The sequence below is a fragment of the Bactrocera dorsalis genome, chromosome 2 (genome assembly GCF_023373825.1).
Source record: "Bactrocera dorsalis isolate Fly_Bdor chromosome 2, ASM2337382v1, whole genome shotgun sequence".
Lineage (NCBI taxonomy): Eukaryota > Metazoa > Arthropoda > Insecta > Diptera > Tephritidae > Bactrocera > Bactrocera dorsalis.
The window spans coordinates 89,831,484-89,850,117 of NC_064304.1; the positions used below are offsets into that span (position 1 = coordinate 89,831,484).

The following is an 18,634-nucleotide window of genomic DNA, read 5'->3' on the forward strand; positions in this document are numbered from 1 at the left end:
CATCGCGTTTGTCTTTTGGACCATTATGCTGGTGGTAATAAAATTTGAAGCTTTTTTAAACGCTGCCTTTAAATATGCTTGCGTGTGTGAGAATGTGTGCATGTGGGAGTAAGCGTGTGGCACACGTGTGGAATCTCAGGTATTTAATGCTCTGTCTGTTGCTGAAATTGCTTCGATTATTTTTATACAACGCTGTAAATACCTTCACTCACTCATAACGCATGCATGTGTATGTATGGGTGTGCATTTTTGTTAACAAATTTAGTGTTGGTGTTGGTATGTTTGCCACTTTAGTGCACTGCATCAATTTGGTAATCATAAAATTTTCGTTTACTCAGCAAAAATGTGTATCGATGGAAAATACCAGCCGGAAAATGTTTTTATTACAACACATTAGCGCCAAACGCAATTTACGTTGTATGTGCGGCACGGAGGGAAATGCTGATCGTAAGAACAACCATAAAAGAACGCATATAACGGTAGTATGCAGGTGTGCAAAATAAAAACAATCGACGGCAGGGATCAGTGTCGAATTTTATTGCGCTACTGTCGGCGCGCAGGGGTATGTGAGAGGGAGGGGTCTACAATTTGTAGTATGAGTTCCACAATCAACTCAATTGAGACATAAATCGGAAAATTGTTTTTTAATGTTTCTGACTTTTTTTTGCTAGTTTGACCACTATAACGTGTATTTTTTTGTTACAGGTATGATGAAAAGTTCCTATGTGTTCATGAGCTGGGCTTCGAATTGCGGCCGATTATCGGAGATGACATCCTGTAAATATTACCTGTTGTTAGACGGCTAACTTAGACGTCAATAACATGTTCAATAGCTAGCGGTTTAGCCACAGTGAGTATATAATCGACGAGACTTTTCCACCTGTTAGTATGGACGGTTTAATATTGCAGGTTCCAAAAGAGTTTAGAGGAAATCATTCAACAATTCCGCAATTTATGATAAAACAGTTTTCTAAGAACTTGCAGTTCACCTACAAGCGGAAATTGCTACCATCACTATTTGCATTTCACATTAGTGACCTCGTTAAAACATTTTGTTCTCTTACTGTTATGTTCCATCACTCGATTTATGGCACAAAAAAGGAGAGGAAGGAAAATATGAAGATTTTTCAAAGCCGAACATTTCAAGGCAACCAACATTTAATGACAAAATCATGACACATTCTTAAACTATTGTTCCGTATGAAGGCCACCATCAAGCCAAACCCGTTAAATAAACTGCTTTCGCCAATGCTGCACATCAGAAAATCCATTCCTGATTACTCGCAATGAAAGCACACGCAACGACAGCGAAGACGCTGACTCTTTGTTGTTCCTTCTCATCAAAAAAGTTATTTTCGCGCGTATCTTCTTTTCTTCTACTTTCCTCATATATCGATTTAATAGCGTGTGCTGCTTGCTGCAAATTGCTTTGCGGCACATGAGTTTCCTCAATATTTTCCACTCACGTTACGCAATGATTTTTTTACCTTTGGCTTTTACGCATTTATGTCAAGGACTTAGCATATTTTCAGTCATTTTGAGAAGTTAACCAGTTGTAAGAAACCAAAAATTTTTCCATGAAAAATATTTAAAATAGTTCCTATTCAAGTACTTTGTGTTTAGCTAACTCTTCATTTTTTAAAGAATATTTTTTCGCAAATTATTTATTGTCACCTCTAAAGGAAGATTGCTCAGAAGAACACAAAAATTGGAACACTTATACTCGGGAACTGACTGATAGAGGTACTAGAATTATATGAATCTTATGATTTTAGTTAGCGCTAACATTCATGGCTCCATCATTACACACCGAATTCAAATCGACAGTAATCTGAGTGGACTACACACGATGAGCCCGCTCCAAAACGTGGAAAAGCATAACAGTGACAATAATTTTTATTGACTACCTTGAAAGCGGAAGGACAATTAATAACGACTATTATGTATATAACATTATTGGATCGCCGTATTTGAAGAAAACCCATGACAGTGCAGCGTGTACCAAGTCAGTGAAAACGATGACAAAAATCCATGAATTGGGCTTCGAATTGCTTCCCCATCCACCGTATTCTGCTGATATGAACCACAGCGACCGCAGATCTTAAAAGAATACTTGCTGTGATAAATTTTCATCGAATGAAGAGATGATCGCCGAAACTATATATTTGCAATAAAATATGAGAATTTTGCAGGACAGGAAATGTTTTAATTAATACTTATTTCGGTAACTTATTTCTGACTGTTAATCTATAATAACTCTTGGAGCTTTTTTTCACTTTCGAGTTGATGAACCAATGTTCGCGGTGGTTCTGAAATATTCGCCTGTATATATTATCTCCTACTTTATTACCCAGCCATAATTAGGAGAAAATTTTATCTGGAAGTATTCAATGAAGTTTAGCGCGGTTTGAGTGTGTAGTGCAAAACAAAAACTTAATAAAAGCAATTTTAATTGAAAATATGGCCCAATTTGAGTGTCTTTACTTCTTATATAAACTGCACATTAAAGTTTTTCTTTTATGAAATAAACAGTTATAACCTTTATCTAATTAAGCACTGGCATATTAAATTAAAAAATCTCTAATTTGCACTCACCTATCTGCCTTCTTAACGCCCGACCACATGGCCGCTGAAACAGGTGGCATGAAACGTAAATTGCCCACAGGTGGCGAAGCATACGGTATACCGCGATAAGCTTCCACCGGATCCAAGTGCCGACCTTCAAGTTGTACAATAACACCGGATATGGCGCCGTTGCGTGTGTGTATAATGCGCGAGGATAATTGCGCTGGCAGTTGATCGCCATGTGTATGACTATTGACGTTGTTGTTGGTTATGCCGCCACCGACATTTTGCCGACTACTACGTCCGCTACTACTTACACCAGCGCTGCCAACGCCTCCACTACTGCTACCGGCACCGCCCGCCAGTGATGCGGATTGTAGCATTGAGCCAGAGCCGGAGGTAGCAGATGCGGCGCTACTGCTTGTCAGCGAGAGCGATGGACCCAAAAATATATTATTGGCGGTCAGTGAGGCAGTTGTTATCGGTGAGGAGACTAGCGACATTTGCAAGCTATTGTCTTCGGAAGCTAATGCGGCATCTGACTGCAGGCGATTATTGTTGTCCGTTAATGAGGCGGAGACAAGCGCACGAAACACCGCTGAGGAGCTGCTACTACTGCCCCCATAAACCGTGATATCACGTCCGCTGCGGCTGTAATTTCGTGTGTTGGCATTTTGATTGTTCGCGCCATGCGTTGCTGTTGCCGCTGTGGCGAATGAGCCACTATTGCCGCCGCCGCCGCCGACACATGCCAAGAGTAGGAAGAGTATGGAAAGTACGGTGGTGTTTGTTTCCAGCAAGTAAAAGTAACGCGGTAACATTATCATAATGGCGCTATGCAGCACCCCTATAAATTTATAACTCTGGCTGCAGCTAGTGATGCTGCCGCTGTTGGCTTCGCTGCTGTCTTACTCCGCCCGCTTGTTGCTTGTTGGCTGCTTGGTGCTAACTGAAATGATTGTTATTGCTATTTATGCACCTAACGGCTTGCGTTTAATGGCGCACTCCGTTTATAATGACGGTAAAATTATGCCATGCACTTGCTGCTGTCGCGGCTTCTTGTTGTCCTTGTTTCAACCGCCATTTCGCAACAAATTCATTCAACTTTATATTACCAGCAGTTTTTAGAATTTTAAGTGTTTATTAGGTAAATTGCTTTTCTTGTGTTAATTGCAAAAGTTGCCGCGTTTAGTTGTGCATAAGTTGCTTTAATTTTTCCTAGACTTCGATCTAATTTTCATGCTAATTAGTGACTTCATTGCTTATTTTATGTTCTATTTTCAATCTTCGCCTTCAATTTTAAATTGCTTTAAACTTTCTCCATATTTTACTAACGAACTTCTTACTTCTTCCTTGCTTGTCAAATCATTCATTCATCTTTTTTTGTTCATAATTTCAAGCATTATTGGAATAGTAAACACGCTGTTCTCTCACAGCCTCTCTGAGGTGATGCCTTTGTGTTCAATTGATCCATTCGTACGAGCATTTGAGTTTTGTTATATTCGTAAATATATTTCTGGAACCGAGTACACCTTTCAACATTTGTCCGCGAATCGGTCTTCACTGAGCAAATCTAGAAGAAAGTTGAAAATGAAAGTTTCGTAAAATTAATTATTTGTAAATAAATAATCTTAGGTTTTGTAGGCTTTAAAGCCTTATAAGCATCTCAAGTTGATAGTCTACACATAATTTTGCTTAACAATTGGATTGAATTCTAAATAGTTAAGAGATGATAATCTTATTTATGGAATTTAAAAATGCAGAATTTCTTTAAAACATTTCTTTCGCAGTTACTGTGATACTAATAGTTTCTCATTTAGCCTTAAGCTGAAGTTGGACACAAAAGATGTTTCGGTTAAGCATAAGCCCCATCCAAGTCCTGCCCAGTTGATGCCACTTTGTTTGGACACTGTTTCTATGAAAAGATTTCAATAATATGTCCCCCCGATAAGTTGAAGGAGTGACATGTTATCACATTTTTCAGGAAACATTCAGTAAACTCGAATGATTGCAGGAGATTATTAAGAAAAATAATAACAAATAAAGCAGAAACCTTTCTCTATATTGCAACATCTGCCACAGAGACGATCCCTAAGGCCTGCCATTAGAAATCTATAATCCAATAAAACCACAAAAAAGCGAGAGCTGACCGAACAGCTAACAATAATAAAGCTCAACGTAAATTTTTTAATAAACAAAGCAAGATGTAATCATATTAAACTTAAAAGAATTCTTCTGATCCATGTAAAAGAACTAGGCAGCGTTTACTGCAGCCAAAATCTAGTTAGCATATTAAACTTAAATGCAGCGTAAATGCCACTTGCGACAATCACAGCATTCTTCTTCTTCCGCCCACTAACGCGTTTACAAGCTGCTCATACAGTGTAAAGTTGTCGCTGCAGGTGTTGCAACACCGTAAAAAAAGGAGTAAACGAGAATAACAGCAGCTTCAGCCAACTCGCACTCAAGTAGTTAAAATTGCAACAACAACACGAACTGTATTTAACATAACAAAACGTTGTTAAATGCACTGAGGCGCATATGCAACACTTCATAAACACATGCATGTGTGCATTATGCAAAAACAAAAAACAAGAAACAGAAAAATGTGGCCTGAAAATAAATGCCAACGAGCAGAGTAGCTATTTGTTACGTATACGCCGTGGGGTTGGCTTGCAAATAGGGAAGTTAAGCCTGTGTGAGCAGTATGTAAATTGATTGGAACGAGTGTGTATAGAGACTGCAGGTAAAAAGCAGGGAAGAAGCAGCATGGAATACGTAACGTTCCTCCACAGAATGGAAGCGTGAAAACAACAGAACAACAAAAGCTGACAACTTCTGCAGTATGACAATTTTCCTTAGGCTGGGATGTAAATATCCGCGCGAGCGCAAAGTAGCGTAACGTAACGCAGCTGAGCGTGAAACAAGTGCAATTGCAGTGCGGATCATTGCCAGCAATAAAACAAAAACAAGCGTCAACTGTAGCCCAAGCGACAATAACAGCATGCGCCTGCAGCCGACACATTCTTTTCAATCGTCAGAAGCCAGTGCTGCTTAAGGGCTGCAAAAATGTACGTAAGGCTGTTCACTGCAAAAGCACATATCTTAGTATTGCCAGGTTTTGAGTTGCATATAACTGCTGTTATTCTTGTTATCTGAAAATTTTACTTTACATTTTTACTAACCTCACATATCATAATGAAGACACTCTTACGTATGACGTGTTGGTAGTCGGTACAGCTTCTAAAAGTCGTATATTTACTATATTTTTCTACTTATTCTTTAAGTTTTACTTCTTTCGTAATACAGGCTAACAGCAAAGATCACTTCGTCATGCCAAATAGAATCACAAAAAAGGAGCCTAGAATGTTCACATGACAAGATTTAGATGGTCATTCAGCATGTTAGTTTCTTGATATAAATATAAACAGATAAACAAATTATTTCAGTTGCTTTAAATCGTTTTGTTCACTTCCGTTGAAATCATTCAGCACTAAGCCTTTAGCAATCGCCATTACTAGGATCGTTGTTTCCGCCTTCCATATTGAAAAAATGCAGACCAATTTTTGGTTAGAATTTTGAGTTTCTCTGGAATGCCTATGTATCTGGCAGATTCCACCTGCATAGATTGGGCTCTCGTTTTTTACTTTCCACTTGAAGATATTCACTTAGTCTAAAGTACGAATGTTGAAATGTATAAAAATAAGTTTTTACTACTCAGTACAACATAATTTTTTTTTGAATTAGTATAAAAAAATCCAATTACGCCATATTGCCATACCAGCAGCACAACAATTCAATGCTGGGTTTATATAAGCACTCTCTGCACGTGCAGCTGCGTTAGTGGATAAAAACTGTAAGTGTCGTGCAGAAATACAACTACAATTGTAATACCGTGAATTGCATAATCACTTACACTTGCGCACAACGTGCCTGGCACATACCCCACTTATGATGCACCTGCGCGAGCATTAAGCGTCTGACTGTTGAATGAATGCCACAGATGTGCAACTATCAGGCGGCCACGGTATGAAGCAGCAAATGCATTCGTATGCAAGCTCTTTATCACCCTTTACATACACACATATATACATATGTATACCTGTGTGCGTAGTGAGCCAGTTAATCCAATGGAGTGTGTGCAACATGCAACAAACAAGGACAAGGCCGTTGTCGTTGTCGTTGGCATTGTAGTTGGTGTTGGTGTCGCCAACTGCATTTCATTTAATATCAGACAAAAGCAAAACCATTAGCAAGACAACAATATAAACGCAATAACAATAACGAAACGTTGGCAACACAAACAACACACGCCAACAATGAAAATGGCATGCAGTGTATGTATGTGTGTGTGTCTGTGTATTTGGTGGGTGGGTTGAAAGCACATTTCGCTCGTTTTTTACAGCGAGTACGACTGGCGCACGCTTCTTGATGTGTAAAAGCACTCTTCTGTATTTTCATTGCGGCATAAAAGTGGCATTTGAATTGCATTAACTTGCTTGAGTTGGCGCTTACGAAATTCTTACTTGAATGCGTGTAAAGAACGTGATGCGATAGCGCATTTAAGTTGCTGGAGAACAAAGTGAATCTTAAAGAGCTTCAATTTAAAGTTAATTAACTTACTGGTATTTTGAGGATACTTGCAATATGGTTGATTTCATTTAAAACTATGAATTTCTGGGAACGATGCTAATGTTGTTGAAGAAGAATATGCAAAAGCTGAGAATTAGCATTGGGAAACTTGAACTTATACTGCTATTATTCTATCTAGTTTATGCTATTGCATGTACTGAGATTGAAATTAAAGTAGCAGCTCTTAGGGATGTACACAAAATTACGGAAGAATGCTTTTGCAGTGATTTTGTGGTGTCTAGTTCTTGACTGAATTATTTCGTTTGGCCTAATATATTTTTTTCTCGATTTTGACTCGATTTCGAATAGCTTTTCATATTTTAAAGTAGTTTTTCGCGGTTTTATTGAATAGTAATGTGTTCCATACTGCTCATCTTTTGATAAGACTGTAAGAAAAATTCTCCGAAGTGCAGGAAAACAGGTCTTAAATGATAACTGACAGAACTCTGATTCCATCCTGGATTATGCCAAACCTTAAAGTGTAGACCATTTTCCTATATTCCCCTACACTTTGGACCAAAATTTCTTATTTATCCCAGTAATATATTCGCTATGGAATGTAGAATTATAAGCTATTCTGTCAAGTCTTACTTTGACATTAATTTTGGAAGCGAAAAACAACACTTGACTTACAGCATGTCATGCTGTCAAAATCGTTAGCGTCAAAGGCTATCTTGCTTTCTTTTTTTGTACTTGTGACTCTTATACCACTCCGTAAGAGCTGATTTCGATTCAAACCTCCGATTATCACCAAATGATAACTAAAGTGATGGTTTCATCATATGTAAACGTATGCAAACGCATAATAGTGGTGTAAAGAACCAAAACATCGACAATTAGCTCATATTTTTGGCAATAAGTTCTTTCATAACTTTAGTTTCAAAAAAGTCAAGTTTTTATTCATGAAAACTGGTCTGGGGGGTTCTCTTGACAGGTTTCTCCCTTGCATACCAGTTATCATCGCTAAAGCTGATTTCACAAAAAAGAAGGTACTGGTTTGATAGCTCTGACATCTTGTTCAGGGACTTTATTTCTTTTCTATCTCGAAAAATAACATACTTGGTTCAATACGAGGGCTGCTATATATGTATATTTCTGGCCTAATAATGAAAATAGGAATATTTATCAACGAAAATGTTTTTTTTTTTTTTTTGCGTTGGATTTGGCTCGTCTTGGAAGACCCACACGGTCGATTGCTGTTTTGTTTCGGGCTCATACGCATAGATCCATGATTCGTCACGATCTTATAAACGTTTTTTGAAGCACCGCGATCGTATTTTTTCAGCATTTCTTTACACCGAGCCTTTTTTTGAGCGATTGTCAAATTGGCCCACATCCAACGAGAACAAACCTTTTTTACGGCCAGGTGTTCATGCAATATCGAATGTATGCTGGTGGAAGAAATGCATAGGCATGCCTCTATCTGAAGGTATGTTACATGACGGTCTTGCATTATCAGTTCACGTACGGCATCGATGTTTTCTGGCACAACGGCTGTTCTTGGACGACCTTCACGGAATTCGTCTTTCAGCGAGTGTTGGCCACGATTGAATTCGTTGTAACACTTTTTTGCAGTGCTATAGGATGGTGCTTCATAGCCATACAAAGATTTTAGTTCATCGATGCACTCTTGTCGTGATAATCCACGTCGAAAGTTGTGAAAAATGATCGCACGAAAAGTTCACGAGTTAATTCCATTTTTTGGCCGAGATGAATTTCTTAATTCCCTGTAAATAAAACAATTCACGATTAAATGACAAAACGTTCTGAGTGATGTTATGCTAAAAAATGTCAAACTTTCCAATGGAAATGTCAGATTGCACCTGGCAACAGTCCTAGTCCAGAAATATATGAAGCAGCCTATGCAGTAATAATTAGTGAACTATTACAATTCAATAACTAGTTACCTCCATGCACTATGGAGTAAAGTGGATAATTCCAAAATAATCACATAAGAATGCAGGATTTCTTAAAGACGTTTAAGGCGACCGTTTTTACTTTTTAAGTCAAATCTAACGTAATTAAATAGCTAGTAAATTAACGCGTAATAAAAACCGGTATTTAATGGCAATAAGAAAATAAATAAAAAGCCAATTAGGCGGCTTAAGAAGCGATTGTATTTCTTGTTTATTGGCTCCAGACCGATGATAAAAATACAAATAATATAGTAAATTGTGTGCGGCACTAAATCAGATTGCTTTGGCGCGCAACAATCGACGACAATTAACAATTTAAATATTGTTTACTAACGTAGCACAAAGTCCTAATGAAAACAATAAGATTCGCAGTTCATTGGCAATTATTTACCAAAGTAATTTACTCGTTGTAAGCAGCGACTTTATCAACTTGTAATACTTTTCGCTTGCGCGGCTATGCGGCCGCAACGGACGCTGGGAAAGTGAGCGATGCAATTTATGGCATTTGTGTGTGTGTGTGTCGGTGCGTGGCTGAGCAGCCACGGCACAAGTGTATACAGCCAATAACAAAGAGGCCAAATGAAAGCAAGCGAATAAGTAATTGCCAGCGGCACAACCTTCACTTCAACAACGGCAAGTAGCAGCAAATACAACAACAAATAACGGTACAATATGCATATATACAGCAAGTGGTAAGCGAGTAGTTACTCTACTTGCTTTGAACGAGCAAGAGTGGGGCACAAAGACTTTGTGTGTAATTAAAAGCTGTAAAATATGGAAATGAGCCAATGCGCGTAAAAGCTAAGTGGAAATTAAGGTACACGAAAAAAACGCCATAAAAAGGAATTTACAAATATCTTGCCTTGAGGCGGTGTGTGCTTAATATGCGTGGAGCAAAATTGAAAGTTCCAGCTTTTTACTCTGGAAGGCAAACGGAAAATTTTTAACTCAAAGAAAGAGTAAGTGGTTCGAAAAAAATACTTATTGGTATCGTAAAGCGAACAAGCAGCTGTAGAGCAAGGCAGAAATGCAGAAAGTGAAAATATGTCCAAGGTATTTAACAGCGGCGGTATACACTCAATTAATTAAGCCGAATATTCATATGAGAATTTATGCAAACTGTTGGCCAATGTGGTGAAAAGTGCAAAATAAAATTGAAACCGCCAGTAAGAGTCGAAACGTCATCAAAACGTGGAATATGGTGGCGAAAAAAAGTTCAAGTTTATTGCGAATGGCAGCGCTATGTATGTATGTACACATAGCTATTTGAGTGTGGATGTGTGTGCGTGTGGATCAGCAAAAAACTGTGTCATGGGCACTATGCCATTGTCAGTGTCATCGTTACGGAGCTGCCGCTTCGCACACAGCTCTCAAGTGAACGCCAGCGTGCACTCGCTGCCATCCGCAGCTAATTACGCGGTAAATGTACTGCATAATAATTCCTATCCACATAAAAGTCTGCCTGCCCGCACATACGAGCATGTTAACCTACAATGGCAGTAACAGAAATGTCAGCCAGACGCAAACAAAAACAAAATTTTTTAAGGTGTACAGACTTCGGCGGAATGTCAATACTTTGCATATACGCCTTAGCGTATGCTATAAAATTTTTTGCTTTTATGCAATTAATGGCAAAATCATTAATAGAACACTGTAGGAAATTCAAGTTTAATTGATACTTTTTTTGATATATTATCCCTACTTTAATACAGCATGAATAAAAGAGAGCTGGAATTTAAATCTTCTTTAGAGCGTGCAGTCTATCAGTTGCATCAAAAAGTTCAGGTTACACAAGTCTATAGTGAAAGACTAGCTTCCTAGAATACTGACATAAGATGGAATAATATAATATTATTAACAATAGCGAGAAAAATATAAAAGGAAATAAACATATCAGCTCTTCTTCCTCTACTTCTTTGGTTGCTAAAACTATGACAGAGTATACTCAAGATAAATCTTGTTCGGCTATTCCGACGATCCTATCCATTTATTGTCAGTTCACATCATAAATCTGAAAACGTAATATTTTGGACTATATCTAATCTTTCACAGTAATTTTTCCCCTACAGGGTGGCTTAAGTATGCTTACAAAGGAAAAGTAATTGATTTAGCTTATTTGATTGCAGTCAAGGCGAATTGAATTTATTTTTCAATACATACAAATTAGCCAATAAGCTGTTTTATGTAGTGGTAATGCATGAACATTAGAGTAGGTTGATTTGCAGGTTGTCAAAAACAGCACCATCATAGCGTTTGTGGGAAATTTGCTGATTTAATACTGAACAACATTCCCTAAAAGATTATAGGTTTAAAACCGGTTTTGAACCAGCGATTTTTAAGGCGATTTTTTATAGTGATCATAAAAATTTGTTCGTCAGTTTTTGAGATATCCAAGTGAAATTTTATACGCAGGTGTACTTTGATATTCTATTAATCATTTTCGGAACCTGACCGATTGGACTACTAGATCACACAACTCCCATAAAACCAATTATACATATTTTTTAAACTTCGCCTTACAAACTGCTGGCCCTAGATCAGTTTTAGACCCATAGTCTTCCTTTGGGAAAGTTTGTTTAGAATGATCCGTAGAACATTTTCCGAATACCTGATTTTAAAGAAAAAAATCAACCCTCTCTAATGTACATGGCTTTCTACGTACAAAAGTTTACTTTTATTTGCGCGACTGTGCAAATTTGCTTTTCTCGTGCATATTTCAAGATTTGCTTATGTGAATGTACATATATGCATGCGGTTGTGTGTATGCCATGTGCAAATGTCGCGATAAATTGCCAGTTAATTGATTTGTAAATAATTAAATTAGTCGAGCATTCCAAATGTCATGCGAATGGGTACAACAGATTTGTCTTTTGTGGGGATAATGCACGCATGTATATATTTAATTTTATTTATAGTATGTCAAATATCACGTATTTAAATTATTACTAGGAAATAGTTAGTATATATCTCTAAATTTTTTATAACACCCTAAAGTTAAACATCAGCGCTCCTAAATGTAGGCAATGGCTATCATAATAAATTGTACGAGTATGTGTATGTACTTCCTCTAATATTTTGTAGATTATCTAAAATGAGGATAAGTTAGAAGGAATCCGATATATTACTCTTGGTAGAAAATAATAATATTCAGTAACTGTTGTGATGGATAAAGCAGATAACATAATCGTGTCCTAGTTCTTGAAAAAACGCCTCTCATTTTAATGAGCAGAAACCTTTTGCATTCTGGAGTTTGGCCTTAGCAGAAAGTAATCGATGATACCTACATATGCATGTATAAATGTGGCAACTCTGATATTTTTTGTTAGTAATCACAAAAAATTATGTCACTTCCAATGAACCAGTAAGAAAATAAGTCGTTAGTTGGTTAACTCTTTCACTTTGTGGAAAATCGACAGAGGTTGCTAAGTATAGTAAGTATATATCTATATGTTTAGAATATGTATCTAAGATTGATTGAGCGTGGAACTACCTCTCGCTGTTGAATGCGTATTTTTAATTACATTCTCTCATTCATAAAGAAGAATTTTGAAAAAGTAAACTAGAGACCGGAAAATAAAATAATTCAATTTAAAGATGGCAAGATTATCCTGTTAAATATCGGTTATATAAATATTAATAATGAAAATTCCGTCTTAATAGATACATCAGAACTTAAAATTCTCTCCATGATAAATGCTCAAAATTGTTACTTTTACGCTAATATCGAATTTGTTGATATCTAATACGAAAGAAGAAATAAATATATAAAGCATTTTAATCCATGTAGGCTCTACCACATTAGTATTGTATTCCTGCTGCTGTTTTAAATAAGAATATCTGGAAGTTATTAAGCATGACCATGAGTAACCATAAAAACAATTTTGAGATCTAAGGAAGATCTAGATGGTATGTAAAAATAAATTTTGAATATTTAACTAACAATATCCAAGTAAAATATATACGGACCCATCGCAAATCTATTACAATATCATAACCTTTATTTTAGTAGGTAATTTCGGCTGGGTGCGGTTTGCCGGAACTGCCATAAAGCAGTATTGAGTAGATTTTATCGCTGCCGGCATAGGCGCCTGCATTCGGCTTTATTGCTTGCGAAATGCTCATGAAGTGTGCGAAATCATTGGCACAATGCCAAGCGAACAGAGCGGAAATGCCAACACAAACAATCAATATGGCAAATAGAGGGAAAACAAACAGCCATTTGAAACGCACACACACAATTACACAATACACCATTTAGGACTAAATATATACTTGTCGCCATGTATACATATATGTATATCGTATATATCTGCGCTCTGGAATGCACGTAACTGCCTTGGCGAGCACATTTATCATACAACAAAGCATACTATTAATGTCCAGATAAGCAGAAAGCAAATCTCGATAAAAGTAAGGCTATGCCGAGACCCATTAAAATCAAGAAATGAAAACGAAGCCAAACGCATACTGGCAACTTGCAAAACGGCGAAGTAGCCTAGTGGCGTGAAAAGCAATTGGGCGCGCAAGAGTGTGGGTGTGGTATGAATGACGTGGAGGTGTACATAGCTTTCACCAAAAACGTGCCATGCCCATTTATTGATTTGGTGAGGTTTAAGTGCGAGCACAAAGTAACTAGCCAAGTAGAAGTGAAATTAGTTTGTAAGGGAAAAAGCGTGTGGCAGAACGTTCATGGCAGACTTATGAACACACACACACAAATACACACCATTAGCCAAGAACATCAAACATGCTTTGTTGTTGGCAAATAATGCAAGCTGATCGGATCTCCTTCTCATCCTTTGAGCTGACCTTACATTAAAGTGTTTCCGAAAATTTAATAAGTCAACGCCTAAGGACATCGGCACTTATAATGTAGGATATTGACAAACACAAAACTGTATATTAGATGCACTAAATGTTAATTACTTCTAATATACATATGTACAAACACTAGAAAACCAGGGGAGGTCAAAGAGTTTGTATAGTGGTAGAATTCCATCTATTATTGAAGCAAATAGAAAAACTCTTCTCCGACTGATATCACTTTCTAAAATTATTGTGAAGCTAATAAAACACGACTTCGATATGCTTAACAAATAATTTAGTAAAACAAAAATAAGCCAGAAAATGTTCTAAAAACTAAAGAAACTCCAACTACATAGCTAATATTTAATAAGTGGTTGCTAGTTCAGAATGTCAAATATTTTTTTATTTGAAAAAAAATCAGACTTTCATCCAAGCAGCGGAAAATTGGGAAATGAAGGAGATAATGCATTATAGATTAATCTTTCTTAGCGCATATACTATATTTCAGTGCTTCTGAACATCATTTCTGTATTGATATAGCAGAGTTCGCAAGAGACTGCCTAGCATTTATCTTCGCTTTGGTAAAGCCCACAAAACATGTCTTTTGGGCTTGATCCACGATCTTGTTATTTCCGTTTTTATCTGTCTAAAAAAATACATGCTCAAGAGTAAAAAATAAGAAATCATTGCGAGCGTTTTCTAAAGCCAAAAGTTATCACAGCACCCTCGCAAATATTTCCATCAAATCAAGTAGAATACGCGGCGAATTTTGGGGGAATACATGAAAGTAAATAAGCAACTCAAATACTGAGTGCTAAAGTTTCCGCAAATAGCTATAAGATGCTTTTGGCAAATAGTTACTTGCTTTGTGGAGAAGAAATGTACACAAATCTGTTACATATATATACATATATATTTACATATTTGTGTGCGCAAACTATCCGACTTGTTAAATATTTGTCTGCACGTTGCGTTGTATGTTCACTACAGTCTTTCTGCGTTAGAACTAATACCGCAAACAACTGCACGCCAAAATCGGAAATATATTATTCAAAAGTTTTCTTACGCGTGCACGCACACCAAGATTACATTTATACACACACGCGTGTGAGTATATTTATTTATGTATATTTACGGCAGTGCTGTAGATTTTAAGAGGAGCTTTAAAGTAAAATAAATAGTGCCAAAGGTTTTTTAAGCTAATTTAAAGAGTTACATTGGTTTCACGGCTTAAAATACATATTATAGTCTTATTTAATTCTATAACATCTCTAGAATATTGTCGTCTCAAGATAATCGAATAATATTTTTGATGATACCGCCTCGTAGTGTTGCTTGCTCGTTCCCAGCTTTATAGCTTAATCTCAAATAAATTGAACACAGGTCTTTGAAATATAATTTACAAGGTCCTGGAGGAAAGATTTTGTATTTGCTTCAATAAAAATATAAGAAAACAAAACAAACTATAGAAATTTTCTAATAAATTTTTTATATGAAAAAAAATGATTGAAATTAGGTTCGGGGAAACCAACAAATTGCTTCGTGCCATCATTTATCCTATAATATGAACAATTTTGACAGTTTATGAAGATATAACGATTTTATTTTCTTTGTAAAAGCATGTTCCTCTGTAAAAGGTTAACTAAAAACCCTGCCTCGAATCCTTTTGATGGACAAAAATTATTCAATTTAGTATCACCTTAATGTGTAAAGCTAATATCCATATATATTGCAACACTTTTGCAAGTGATTCGCACAAAATATTCAGATATAACACATAAATATATAAATTTTCTTTTTCTTTATGTACAGCAGAGAAGATTAGTAGACCATAACTAAATCACATTGCCTGGTGATTGGCTCTGCCAAAGCTCGTTAAAATGTTAGCAAATATATGGCATTCAATACCTATTTACTTTTGCAAGCTTACATATACAAAATCATATAAAGTGTGGTACACAGATAGAGTATTTTAATCTAGCAAAGCTTTGAAACTAACATATGCCTACGTTCCAATGGAAATCTTGATAAAAAAATTCTCTATCAAATGTCTGCTTGGACAAGCGGAAGAAATATTGAATATACATACATGCATATATGTCAAAATATTTTTTGGAAAAATACGCTTTCTGCTGCTTTTATTTAAGAAAATTTCTGCTTGTCGGGATTCTTTCGCAGTTACATTTCGTGGTGAGTTCCGGAACTGATATTCATCGAATAAATATTGGTATATGCAAGTGATCTTTACTTACACATATACATGTCATTTCTTTTATTGCGCAAGATTTAATAAAGTTTAAGTAAGAAAGATGCATGATGATCATATGTAATGACTGTAGATATTTCTCTTCGTTTCCATTTTAAATATTTTATAGTACATAAATTTGAGAGAATAATCTCATATCTTCTTTATCTCATTAAAAAAATGTTTTTTTTTTATTCTCTCATTTAATTTGTTTCCCTTGAAGCAATGAGCATAGCGAAATGCGCACTGGCGAAAAATCTCAGTCACGCCCAAACCTCGGCAGTCACTCAAGTGAGTAAACAGCGCCGAAGTGCTAAATCCTAATTATGCTGCAGCAGCAAATAAATAGTCTGTTGAGAAAAAGTTGAAACAAGGCGAAGGGGAAAAACCTAAATTTCGTGATTTGTTTGTAGTTTTTGTTAAATGCCGCCTTTTGATTATTATTTTTTGTTGCTCTCTGATTGTTGTGTAGACCATTTAATGTTCTAACGGGTGATTTTTTTGAGGTTAGGATTTTCATGCATTAGTATTTGACAGATCACGTGGGATTTCAGACATGGTGTCAAAGAGAAAGATGCTCAGTATGCTTTGACATTTCATCATGAATAGACTTACTAACGAGCAACGCTTGCAAATCATTGAATTTTATTACCAAAATCAGTGTTCGGTTCGAAATGTGTTTCGCGCTTTACGTCCGATTTATGGTCTACATAATCGACCAAGTGAGCAAACAATTAATGCGATTGTGACCAAGTTTCGCACTCAGTTTACTTTATTGGACATTAAACCAACCACACGAATGCGTACAGTGCGTACAGAAGAGAATATTGCGTCTGTTTCTGAGAGTGTGGCTGAAGACCGTGAAATGTCGATTGGGTTTGTGTTATTCGACCACATGGAAGATTTTACGCAAAGATCTTGGTGTAAAACCGTATAAAATACAGCTCGTGCAAGAACTGAAGCCGAACGATCTGCCACAACGTCGAATTTTCAGTGAATGGGCCCTAGAAAAGTTGGCAGAAAATCCGCTTTTTTATCGACAAATTTTGTTCAGCGATGAGGCTCATTTCTGGTTGAATGGCTACGTAAATAAGCAAAATTGCCGCATTTGGGGTGAAGAGCAACCAGAAGCCGTTCAAGAACTGCCCATGCATCCCGAAAAATGCACTGTTTGGTGTGGTTTGTACGCTGGTGGAATCATTGGACCGTATTTTTTCAAAGATGCTGTTGGACGCAACGTTACGGTGAATGGCGATCGCTATCGTTCGATGCTAACAAACTTTTTTGTTGCCAAAAATGGAAGAACTGAATTTGGTTGACATGTGGTTTCAACAAGATGGCGCTACATGCCACACAGCTCGCGATTCTATGGCCATTTTGAGGGAAAACTTCGGACAACAATTCATCTCAAGAAATGGACCCGTAAGTTGGCCACCAAGATCATGCGATTTAACGCCTTTAGACTATTTTTTTTGGGGCTACGTCAAGTCTAAAGTCTACAGAAATAAGCCAGCAACTATTCCAGCTTTGGAAGACAACATTTCCGAAGAAATTCGGGCTATTCCGGCCGAAATGCTCGAAAAAGTTGCCCAAAATTGGACTTTCCGAATGGACCACCTAAGACGCAGCCGCGGTCAACATTTAAATGAAATTATCTTCAAAAAAGTAAATGTCATGAACCAATCTAACGTTTCAAATAAAGAACCGATGAGATTTTGCAAATTTTATGCGTTTTTTTTTAAAAAAAAGTTATCAAGCTCTTAAAAAATCACCCTTTACATGCATGTCTGCCGGCATATATGTATGAACATTTGCAGATACTGTCTTGTTTTTGTTGTTCTATTTTATATATTTTTAAAGCAAGTATTATTGCTGACGACTTCGTCTAGCTGAATTTTTCTATTATTTGAGGAGCTTTTGTGTACTTGAAGCCTACTTTAAGATTAGAGGCTTGCGTTAAGAACCTGAAATTGTGTCTTTTTATAATAACTCGTGTTCAGTTTGAAGACAGCTATCTTTCAGTATGTGATATTCAGCCTAAGACCACAATCATAGAGCGCTTTAAAGAAGCGCATAATTTCTAAGAGGCATGGCTGACAAACTAGTTACCAAAGTAAACATGTATGTTTGATGCTTATATTTAATATACTTTGCCAAATTAACATCTCAATACTAACATTTATTTCCGAAACGTGCGTATGTGGTTAAAAAATTAATTCAACTAATATATTTCATTAAAAAACTCCTTTTAGTGTGGCTTGCATGCTGAAGGGAAAACGGTTTAGTGGATTCTTTCGTTGTAATTTTTATTTCTCCAGTTTTCGCACTTTTTAGTAAAGAATTGACTCAACAACATGTTGCACGAAACCTTAGAAGTCATATTGCAAAATATTATCTTAACATTTCCGTTCTAATACATTATTAAGAACTACGAATAAGAACAAGCGAGGTATACATATGAGTATATGTA

At 36.5% G+C, this 18,634-nt stretch overlaps 1 protein-coding gene across 1 annotated transcript in view; it reads right to left on the bottom strand.

The window, feature by feature from the left end:
• The window catches only part of LOC105230335 (neuroligin-4, Y-linked), a 123,736-nt gene that overhangs the window by 56,371 nt on the left and 48,731 nt on the right, over positions 1-18,634 (bottom strand). Inside the window, exon 3 of the mRNA XM_011211035.4 lies at positions 2,596-4,138. Within this exon, the coding sequence (XP_011209337.3) occupies positions 2,596-3,392 (797 nt within the window). The 5' untranslated portion in view covers positions 3,393-4,138. The remainder of the gene's footprint in view (positions 1-2,595; positions 4,139-18,634) is intronic.